Source organism: Rhopalosiphum maidis, chromosome 3 (genome assembly GCF_003676215.2).
Source record: "Rhopalosiphum maidis isolate BTI-1 chromosome 3, ASM367621v3, whole genome shotgun sequence".
NCBI classification, from domain to species: domain Eukaryota; kingdom Metazoa; phylum Arthropoda; class Insecta; order Hemiptera; family Aphididae; genus Rhopalosiphum; species Rhopalosiphum maidis.
This window is the reverse complement of record NC_040879.1, coordinates 68,058,503-68,070,275: the sequence shown is the minus strand read 5'-3', so window position 1 is coordinate 68,070,275 and position 11,773 is coordinate 68,058,503. Positions and strand designations below refer to the sequence as shown.

Genomic DNA, 11,773 nt, shown 5'->3' with positions numbered 1-11,773 from the left:
CCAAGACACTCCATAACAAACATGTACAATTAATTAGTTAAGAATAACCATGTTATGAAATAAAGTTGGAAATTTAAATGATTTTTCCAATACAATCCTAAAACTTTATAGATTTATCACAAATAATCAATAATATTTATAATTATACAAATTATTCAATACATTTTATTTCATATCAGATATGTCTTTTATGGAGAGTCTCCGCTGTTAAAAACAAAATAATTAATATTTTTTTAAAAAAAAAAATAATATTCTTAATTTCAAACAAAACATGTCATATCTTTCAATTATTATTTATTATTATTTGTTTGAGTTTCCAGTTTTAACATAGCTGTTCTCAATGTTTCGAGAAGATTAACATCAGGACGACTTATATATTTTTTTGTTTTAATTTTAGGTCTAATTGGTTTGTTCTCAGTGTATTCAAAATGTTGATGGCTATAAAGCCTCAATAAAGAACCAAAGTAATGAATGTGAGGGTGCAATACCTATAAATACACATAAATTTACAATATAAAACAAAAATATAAATATAATATAGACATATTATTGTTTTAAGTTAACCTTTAACAGAGCTTGAGCTCCTTTTTGGCGTCCACCAAGTTTATCTTTACAAATTACTGTTGCAGAATATTTTTTTATAGTCATAGTGCAGCGATAATAATTGTCTGTATCAGATCCACTTTGCATCTGTTCCATTTCACACAATAGATTTGAACCTTCACCAAAATTTCTATGAAAAAAAAAACAAAACAATCATTTTTGTTTTTTAAACAGTGGGGAAGAATTAAAGTTTTCCAAATGAAAAGTACAATTATTATGAATTAATATTGAAAAAAATAATTAAAATTAACCATAAAACTATTTGATGAATTATTTAAGGTACTTATAACATGAATTAATAAAAAAAAAAATAGTATATTAAATCAATAGACAAATTGTATACAGTTAGCTGCATTGTATTCAATAGACAATTTTGAGAGGAGATATTATATTGATTTGTTAAATTATTAGTCATACAGTATAAATACCTAAAAAATAGCTAAAAATAAATTTAAATATTTTGAAAATATCGTTATGCCTAATAGAATGAAACAATATGAGTAAAAGTTTCAAGTCGCTAAAAATATTTTTAAATTACATTATTTTAATTGAAGTTATTTATTGTTGAAATATTCAATTTTGTTAAAACTTAAAAATTTCAAATGTCTATAAAATATAAATAGCTAAATATATTTTAAAAATGTTTATACAAACATTTGGTGAAAATGTATTATACTTGTAGTCTTTAATTTTTTAATTATGAAAAAAAAAATCAATTTTATCTGCGTTACTTTAAAATCCTGTTTCCCTTAATTTTTTTTTTTAAATACCAAGAAAACTATTGAGGATTGTTTTTTTGATCCTTCTTCCTCTCTCCGTAAATTAAAAAAAAGATTGACTTTCTTAATAAAGTAAACGTTGAAAATTGAAGCATTTTTACTGCATTAAACAATGATCACGGATAGAAAAATAAATAAATAATTAAAAACATCATTTTACTATCATTAAATTGAAGAAGTTTGTATTTTAATCAATACATTGTTGCTCTGCTCAGAATCTTAAATGAACAAAATAAACATAAAATCCATTAGTTAAATGCACTTCTATAAAATAAATAAATACTCAATAGAAAGTAATATTTGAAAAAATATAAATTATGTTTAAGAAAAGTAATGTATTAAATTAAATAAATCATCATACTTTTTTACACAAAGCTTTAACATTTCATAAGGTGTGGATTCGGTAGATTGAGCACAAATTTGCGGTATTCTAGAATCTGTTACCTTTATTTTGTCAAAGATCTAAAGCATTACATATATAAGAATAAATTAAATAATTATTGTAGTATCTATTATTGAACTAGTTAAAAACACTTACTTTGTATTGTTCAAGAAAATTATTTTCTTCAATTCCATTCTTGCTTTGATTAGAATCATTAGTTTGAAAATGTTTAATAGAAGGTAATAATATTTGAAGAGTAGCTCTTGCGGAATCTATTTTAGCTTGTTTTTTGGTAGAGCCAGTACCAATACCATATTGTATTCCATCTATGACTACGGTAGATAAATAAGGATACTTGGATTGTTCTTAAAAAAATAATTACACATTGTTAGTTTTATACATGTTAATCATTTGATATTCATACTAACCAAGTTCTTTAACCATAAATGAATGACTCGAGGTTTTCAGTACACGTTGAATGTATTCATGCAATATACCAATGTAACTTTTACCTTTTAAATTAATTAAATGTTGCAGGTCTTCAGAATTAAATGCATTATTTTCACTTTTAACTAAAATTTATATATATATTAAATTAGCATAGCGAATTATATACAAATAAAACTATAAAAGTCAAATAGCAAATAAAGAAACAATAATACTATAGTAATTATTTGTTTTTTCTCACCAACAGAATCAGAAGCAGTTGGAATTATTGTAGATTTTTGAAGATCTTTAATCCTTAAATCAGATTTTTGTTTTCGAATATATTGTCTGCGTTTTACCCATGAACTAAACAAGAAAATAATAGAATAATAACTTAATTGACAGTTCTAAAAAAATAATATTTTAATAATAAATATTTACTTAAATTTATAAAATTTAATATTCTTAAATTTGAATACTTTACTACAGTAATTTCGATACTCTTCGTGGCATAATGTTTTGGGACATTCTGAAAAACAATATAAAATAACTACTAATTGATAAAAACATTGTGAAAATATTACCGTTTGAAGTAGACGTTGATGCAATATCTATTTCATTATTTAATTTTTGATTCAAACAAGGTATATTTGCTATTGGAATTTTATGATTCTAAAAAATTAAAAAAAAAAAAATTTTAAAAAGTTTAATGGAAAAAACATTTTCACCATTAAGTTTCAAATAATTTCTTACTTTGAGACTGTTAATTCCAATATAATATGGCTTTGAAAATGAACATACTCTTGTTTCAGTATTCATGTAAACGGGCATACCACTATCATGATCTATTATTTCCCATCCTTCAGGTAAATCATAATTACTAATGGTTTCATCTAACACTGAAATATATAACCATTGGTTAATATAAAAAAAACAAGTTCATTCAAATTTGACAAATTTATTATCAAAGCTGTGAATTCAATGCACTTTAAAACTATTAAATATGCATGCATATTGTATATATACACTAAAAACTGACAAAACATGCTCTCATTTTTAAAAATATGCAAAACAAACTATGTATTAAAATTTAATTTTCATTCTTATTAATTTTACAATTAAACAAATAAATCAACGTGATAAGAATAATATTCGAAAACACTAAACGAAAACTAAAAAGAATTTTCTAACGATTTTTGTCATCCGTTATGTACGAGTTATCAGTAAATTAATTTAATTTCGACTTCAATAGTACAATATTCAATAATACACGTTAAATACTTGACTAAAAATAAAATAGTACAAAAAAAGCATTTATACAAACAAATCATTAAAACATGCATTTATATGCCCTGACCCATGAAATATGCAAAATATGCAAAATAGGTTAGGTATTTGAACTAAAAATAAGTAAAAACAAATTTTGGCCAAATCCATTTTATTATACAGTGTAGCAAAAAAAAAACACATGCAAATGTATAAAATTCACAGCCTTGTTCAATATATTAACCTGCACTTGTTTCATTTTTTTCTTTTTGGTATTCTTGATTCATAATTGTTTCATCAAAATGTTCAGTCTAAACATCATTCAAAATACATAACTAATACATTGGATGTTAATACAAAAAAATAATATATAAATGGAAAGCTTTAGTAACAATTACTACTTTATCATCAAAATAAAAAGTTATAACATTGATTTAGTATCAAATAAAAATTATTAATTAAAAAAACAATAAAACAGTACTTGTTTTTTTTAGGCATTATAAAAAAAACTATTAAATATATAGTGAATAATATTATGTATTAATATATTGAAGGTATACATTAAATAGGTTTAGGTTACACAATACATATACATTCAGTATATAATACTGTAATAGAAGCTATAAAATATAATTACCTATCTAATTATTACAGTTTTTATACTGTAATAATTAGTTTATAAAAAATTGGTTGATGTTTAGTTGTGTGAAATGGGGTGTTTCATTATGTTACAGAGAAGTACCTACAAATATATAAGTACCACAAATATAACTACAGTACCGCAACTAAGATTTTTGGGTTCCAAGGCAGCAAAAGTATTAGTGCCCCAGTTGTTTATACATCATTATTTGGTGTAATAAATCGCTTTAAACTCTTCCACAAATATACTATAATTGTGATCAGTGGCGTACATTGAAATGGGCGTTATTCATTTGGGCGAATAATTTAAAATTTACCTGAGTAGAGCATTATCATTTGGGTGAGAAATTAACCGATCGTTTTGGCGAATTAATTTATAAATTATTCAAGGATTTATACAAGGAATAATAGAAAAGTAACATACTTACCTATACAATTATTTTTATATTCGTATTTACTACAATGTATTCAACTCAATATTATTATTATATCGTTTCGGCTGATTGTTGATAACTATTTATAACTTTATAAAAATTAATTCTTCAACACACAAAAAATCAATATATTACGTAAAAATACTAAAGAAAAACCAAACTATACATTAAAATCAAACCGAAAAATTAACAATAATCGATTATATTTAAAAAAATGGGCATGAGACACCATGGTAATTATTAATTATTATAATTAGTTAGGATTTTTAATACAATATATTATTACGATAATTTATATAAGATTATAATACATTTTATTAAACAAATGGGCATATGAAATACCAGTGGCGTGCCCGGGGAGGGGGAGGTTAGGGATTATATCCCCCCCATTGACTTTTTTTTGCTGACTTTCGTAAAACAAATTATTAGATATTAGAGTTGTTACTAGTTATAAAGCCATTGCTTTTGATTATAAGTAATAAGTTATTGCTTATAAATTATATATTTATTATAAATTATAATATGTACATTTTTTTATAATTATATATTTAATGTTCTCTCATTCTCTGCCTATTTAATCTTATAATGCAATTTTTTGCAATTTTTCACGTTTTTGGATTTTTATTTTAAATATGGTATTTTAATGAACAAAATACTTAACTAAACTAAATTCATTATAACATAAATAGATTATTTAACAATGGTAATTATTTTAATACATAAAATCTAAATACATATGTAACTTATTTCGTTTATTTTAGGAAAACAAAGATTTCTTAAAAGTAATACCATCGAGAGTGAATAAATACAGAACAGAAATGCCGGGTATACCTTTACTCCTGATTCCCGAATTTATTATTACAAGGTCGGAAACATGGTTATTGCTACAATTTTCTATGCAAATAATTTTGAAATTTTTTTATTTGTGATTAAAAATTTATAAAACGATGTTAATCCCCATCAATGTGAAAAATCTGAAATAACTTGTACAATATAATGCAGCCAAATGTGGTTTATAGTATTCATACAATTACACTTATCTGAGTTATCCATTAATCTTACAAGCTTGGAAGAATCGAATAGTGAGCTACTTAAAATATGAATAGGTTTAGAAAAGCTGAAAATATTTTAACAAATATTCTTGGTCCAAACGGAAAAAAACTATAGATAAATGTATGTATATGTATATAATTGAAAAAAATAAAGGATATAACATATAAAACTATTAAATCTTATTATGAAGTCATATCGGGTAAAGCAGATGTTTATTTAGATATAACGCCTAAATTATTGAGTTTTTTTAATCTTCTCTGATAAATAATTGGTGTAGTAGAAGTAGAACGTATTTTTTCTTTGTACAAACATATTTAAAAAAATAAAAGATTTAATTTCAATGAACATAATTTGGAAATATATATTTAATTATTAACTTTAATTCAAAAAATTAATACATTCATCAATTTTTTTTTTAAATTAATTTAATTATTATTGAGAATTTAAAGTTTTTTTATATAACTTGTATTTTTACAGTGTAATTTATTATGAAATTTTTATGTATTTGTTGGTATAATTATACAGTTTTTATGTGTTTTTAATGGAATTAAATCAGGTCTTTTCTTATAACACATATCCCCCCCATCGAAAATTCTTGGGCACGCCACTGTGAGATACCATGCTAATAAAAAAAAAAATTAGTTAAGATAATAACAATATAATGCATTTTTAACCATACCAGTTAGAGTTAACTTTAACTTTAGTCCTAACTTCCTAAGTCTCTATAAATAAATTTTTTTATAAATATATTTATAACTCGCCTAACGATATGTTATTTTGGGTCATTCACCCAAATGAAAACCGCCCTTGAAAATAATTTCTGGGGGGGGGGGTTAAAAAAAAGTTCTATTCTTAAATTCCAATTACTTATACAATTAAAATCATTGCCCGTACCAACCATACATTTCGGGAGGAGTTTAAACCCCTAAACCCCCCCCCCTATGTATGTCACTGATTGTGATGTGTTACGTAGGATGATTTTTCAATTTTTTTTACGTCAATGTTTTGTAAACAATGTGTTATATAAACATTTAAGGTTCATGAATAAATTTTGTATTATAAATGTGTAATAAAATTTTGAATGATTGAGCTATGCTAAACGTTTAATATAGCCCCCGCCCCCGCCACCCCGGTAATTGTAACACTGAACGAGCGTTTATTATATAATAGCCTACCCTGCCTAACTAATACAATGCAGTACCTTGAGTGGTTATAAAGAATCCAGAGTCCAAACCCCCTCATCCGGATAAAATCTATATACAGCCTTTTCTAGTGGGTACCGACCAATATTAACAAACATTGTTTGTTTGCCGGCATTAAAAATTGTCCCGATCTCATAGCTCGTAGAGGTGAAAAATATTTGCCAATAATAATACCCACCCCATTATACGCGGAAATCGATTTTAATCGCGTGAGTGCCGCTTGTATGTCTACACTAGGGTGAACCCTTATTTTTTTAGCCCTACTCATATAATCAAATGATCGCACCTTTGACTGCAGCTGCATATCGTATTCATCATTGCCGTCGTTGGATTCGGATCCTGAGCCGAATAAGTTGAATTTAGCAGTTTCGGACATAGCGGTGGTGTGGAAGTTGTCAGAAACTGTATTCAACGTCGGTGAGGAAATGTTGACTCTATCAGCACAAGTAACGATATACGTGTTTTAATGTTTATATATCGATGATGGTCAATCAGCGAATCAGCTCGTCTGTGACGCACACCAAAGGGCGTTTAATATTATAAACATATATATATTATATTACCCTATGACACATGCCCGCTGTCGAAATTGACAGTGTAGCCAAAGTAGAGGAGGAAATAATATTTTTAATATGGAAGTTTGCCCTTTGCGGGCGTAAGAGATGATAGGTAATTGATATTTCGCACAACTGACTGTCGGTGAACGGGACGATGGATCAAACATTTGTAGGTATTATTGTATAATATAAAATGTTTGGGAAGCAGAAAATCTCGCAGTGGAGGTAGCTGCCTCCGCAGCCTCCCACGTACGCACGCTTATGGTGCCTTAGCTCTATATATAATAATATATCATAACCTACTTTTATTTTTATATAATATATCTACTGACAATGTGTCAATGTATTAATAACCATTTATACATGACAAATTTGTATTTAGTTTTATTTTTAATAAGTCGGCAAATTGGGTTTCGGCGACGTGGTAAGTCACGAATCATAAACATTAAACATCGTAACCCTAGCCCATTGACTAATCACTAATTATCGCCCGTGTCATTAATTCTTACTCTTTCAATGAGTCTTGCGTATTGTACAATATTATAACAATATTAGGTATCTCAAGTAGTCAAGTGTAACTTTCCGAAGCGCAGCTGTTTGCGGTGATAAGAAAGTTATTAACGATCGATATATTTTAATATATACATTTACGGGTAACGATTGTTGTGCTTACAATTAGACGATGTTAAACTGGGACTTGCTGTAGTAGTTATTGCCTGAAAACCTAATGTCCACCGTGTATTTTGTTTCCATTCGTTCGCTCGGGATGATGTTATTTGGCTTTTGGTTAACGTAATGCAGTGTGGGTTTGATAAAAAAAAAAATGTCGACTTGGGACGCCAGTGGCTCGTTTTGCTTCGAGACGATCGACCCGATGCGAGACGTACGTGCTGGGCTGGTACGCGAAGTGGGCTCGTTAGCGATATGGTCTGTGTCCTCGTGTAAACCCGGTAAATTATACTGCATTATAAATTATAATATGGTTATTATTATTATTATTGTTATTTTTTACTTAGCAGTCGGTGTCGGTTTGGCTCGCGATTGTTAGGGCCCTAGCTGTAATTTTAAACAACGAGCCCGATACAAACTAAAAATGCATGTGTTAGGTACTTTAAAAGTATACAAAAAAAAAATTAAAATTGTACATACTTTTTTTTTTGTTTTACAAATGCAGATACACCTAAAATTCGGTTGTAAAATAAAGAGTAGGTTATAAACACCAGTAATATTGTTATAAATTATTATTCTAATAATGCCTGGTGTTTTTAAAATTTATTGATGAAAGATATTAAAATATCAATAATTTTATCTTTGTTTATGAACTGAATATCTTTTTCAACAAACAAATTAAAGAACATATTGTTGGCTTATAGATCTATGTTTGGTTTTTACAATTTTTACAATTTTTTTTTTTAATACTTGTTCATAATCTTGTGCACGAAAGTATTAGAACGTATTTGAATGCTAATCATAGCATATATACAATGAATACAAACCAAATTTTGTATAAAAATAATTTGAGATGTCTGAGTTGCTATGGGTTGCCAAAATTGAAAAATGATTTATATTTTATAAATTGTTAGTTAATTTTCCTTAACTCTATAAAATGTATAATAATAAATTTTTAACATCATCAATTTACGATAAAGTAGGAGAGCGAAGAAAACACCAAAATTCTAAATGTATCTGCCTATTAATAGGCTTGATTTTGACAATATCCTAAAAGCAAGCGTATTGTATTTTTTAATTATTTGTATATTACCTATTTTATTAATAATTTTCAAATAAAAATATTTGTGTACCAAGTAAATTATCATTTCTTTTATAGCTACAGATTTCTATTGAATTATGAGTAATTAATGATGGATATACTCTATGATATACTTGATTCATTTTTGAATTTTTCTTGATACTTAATGTGAAAATTAAAATTCTACAACTCCAATTATTTTTAATTTAATGTGGTTTAAGTACTGATATTTTTAATTTTAGTACAATATTATGAAGATTTTTTATTATATTCAAAATTTAGCTACAGTATCTATACTATAATGTGGAACAAAATAATATTAAATATTCAGATGTATTTATTTACATTTTAAATAATGTAATATTATAAGGTGATTATTAGGGTGCAGATTTTGTATGTATTTACATATTTGTCGCAAATGATAATATTCGAAAGATTCCTTTATAGAAATATGTTATAGGACTATCTGATTATTGTAAGCTATGGTTCATATTACATATTTTTACATAATTTACTTATATTACATATGTTTGTAAAATATTCAACTATTTACAAAATTAGTACTGTATTGCCCATTTATATTATGTGTTTTTATCTTCTCCAGTCCGTGTATGTATGCTATTAATAATCGTGAGTTTCAACTCTCCATAGTCCACACCACGTGATAATAAAACTAAACTAACCTTGCGATACGCAAACTTCTTTTGAATTTAGTCTTACTGATTTAGGGTTTTTTAAATTTGATCCTATAACTTCTGTTGACATAAAAAATATATTGTATCCTAATTGACGTCGATTTACTTTTGACAACTTAAAAACGTATTTAATTGTCAATTGTTTTGTTGACAATAAAAAATGTCATAACTCCAATGAATGATTACTTAATTTGAATATATTCATAATTAATAAAATAATAATCTAATGTAGTGTTGTATAATTTATAATTACGTACCTATACACTTATTTTATAATTTTTTCTAGAATAAAAACATTTTTTTTTTTACATATTTTCTATTTTTAATTGCATTTTTGGATAAAAATAAATAAATATATATGTATATATTTTTAAATTTATAATACATATAAATCCGCACCCTAGTGATTATAATATTGAAGTTTTTGCCCTCGACTATGACACCATGGAAAAAATATTCTTGCATAATATATATTTAATTTAGAACTGTTTAATTTTTCATTGGTATCACTAAGTAGTTAATTGTTATTTAATTATACAATAAATATAGAATATTAAAACCAAAATCAAAATATTTATTTTTTTTTAACATTTTTCATAAATTAATTTAATCATTTTTCAATATAAATATTAAAATATTAATATTTTGTTCAAAATAAAATTTTAAACAATAAAAATTAAAAATCACAGTATAAAAAGCAAATATATTTAAAATATTATTTGCCGGGGATAAACCTGCATGTGTTATCTCCATCTTACAAACATACTAAATAGCAAATTTGTATTCAGTAAAACCAATTTGTGTGTTTAGCTTAAATATTAAAGTGAAATGACCTATTATTAAAATTAAAGATAAGAATATTATTTGTATTCTCTTGCCAGTATTTTATGAAAATTAAATTTTTAACTGAATTATGAGCATTTTCTACATATTAATATTTACATACTCATAACTTGCTTAAAAATTAAAATACATAAAACACTGTGATAGAACAAAAACAATGTTCTTAAATTTAAGTTTGATAATAGATCATTTCACTGCATTTAAGCTAAACACACAAAATTGGTTTTTCTGAACAAAAATTTTTCAAGTTTGTAAAACACAGACAACACAATAAATTATTATTGGTATAATAGGTTATTATAAAATAATAACCTATAATGGTTATTATAGGTATTTAAACTGATGGCTTTTGAAATAATAGCAATGAGAATCACACAATACCAATGATTGGTTAATGTATAAATATATTTAAATAAATAAATAAATTAACTACGTTCATCACAAACCAAAATCATTTTTTTTTTTTTTAGGTTTTGGCGTTAACCAATTAAGAGATGAAAATATAGAAACATACTGGCAGTCATGTGGTCAACTTCCACATTTAGTTAATATTCAGTTTAGACGTAAGACTATTGTGAGTGATGTATATATATATGTTGACCATAGAATTGATGAAAGCTATACACCAAGTATCATATCAGTTCGTGCAGGTAAAAATTTTAATGACTTACAAGAAGTTGAATTAGTCGAACTGTGTGAACCATATAGTTGGATAAGAATAAAGATCAAGGATGTCCATAGTTTATCATTGAAAACTCATTTATTACAAATTGCAATTTTAAAAAATCATCAAAATGGAAATAATTGTCATATTAGACTAATTAAAATACATTCACCTATTTCGACAAAAGATTTTCTTCTTGGCAATTTTAGCACTGTGGAAATGAGACAATATACAACTATAAAATAAAAGTCCTAATCCTATTAAGTACAAAATAATGACAACATATTTTAAACTAAATAAATATTAATAATAATTTGTAATCTTAAAAATATACATCAGCTTTAATGATAAATAATATTGCAAACATTTTCCCATTCTAACAAAATACTTAAGAATCGAAAAAAAATTAGTTTTTTAGTATCTTTTCGTCTACTCCTTTATACATTGTTATTAATTTTATATTTATCATACATTTTTTTT

The 11,773-nt window shown here is 25.5% G+C and overlaps 2 protein-coding genes across 2 annotated transcripts; one reads left to right on the top strand and one right to left on the bottom strand.

Annotated features, from left to right (window-relative positions):
• Nucleotides 1-290: 290 nt before the first annotated feature.
• On the bottom strand, nucleotides 291-7,160 carry LOC113558077 (microprocessor complex subunit DGCR8-like). Its single transcript, XM_026963593.1, has 11 exons — nucleotides 7,071-7,160; nucleotides 3,707-3,767; nucleotides 2,944-3,089; nucleotides 2,775-2,862; nucleotides 2,632-2,719; nucleotides 2,453-2,556; nucleotides 2,193-2,336; nucleotides 1,921-2,129; nucleotides 1,744-1,844; nucleotides 565-733; nucleotides 291-488 (listed from the first exon to the last, which is right to left on the bottom strand). Exons 1-11 carry the CDS (start codon nucleotides 7,158-7,160, stop codon nucleotides 291-293), a joined length of 1,398 nt encoding a protein of 465 aa, XP_026819394.1.
• Nucleotides 7,161-8,164: 1,004 nt separating this feature from the next.
• On the top strand, nucleotides 8,165-11,539 carry LOC113557513 (anaphase-promoting complex subunit 10-like). Its single transcript, XM_026963080.1, has 2 exons — nucleotides 8,165-8,291; nucleotides 11,100-11,539. The coding sequence occupies exons 1-2, from the start codon at nucleotides 8,165-8,167 to the stop codon at nucleotides 11,537-11,539; spliced, it is 567 nt and encodes a 188-aa protein (XP_026818881.1).
• The last annotated feature ends 234 nt before the right edge of the window (nucleotides 11,540-11,773 follow it).

Bases quoted from the DNA above. Each gene is read 5' to 3' on its own strand.
- LOC113558077 (XM_026963593.1), bottom strand. From the start codon at position 7,160: ATGTCCGAAACTGCTAAATTCAACTTATTCGGCTCAGGATCCGAATCC. The intron at 2,863-2,943 runs GTAAGAAATTAT...TTAATTTTTTAG, and splicing joins TTGGAATTAACAGTCTCAAA to AATCATAAAATTCCAATAGC. The intron at 734-1,743 runs GTATGATGATTT...TTTTTTTCATAG, and splicing joins TTAAAGCTTTGTGTAAAAAA to AAATTTTGGTGAAGGTTCAA.
- LOC113557513 (XM_026963080.1), top strand. From the start codon at position 8,165: ATGTCGACTTGGGACGCCAGTGGCTCGTTTTGCTTCGAGACGATCGAC. The intron at 8,292-11,099 runs GTAAATTATACT...TTTTTTTTTTAG, and splicing joins TGTGTCCTCGTGTAAACCCG to GTTTTGGCGTTAACCAATTA.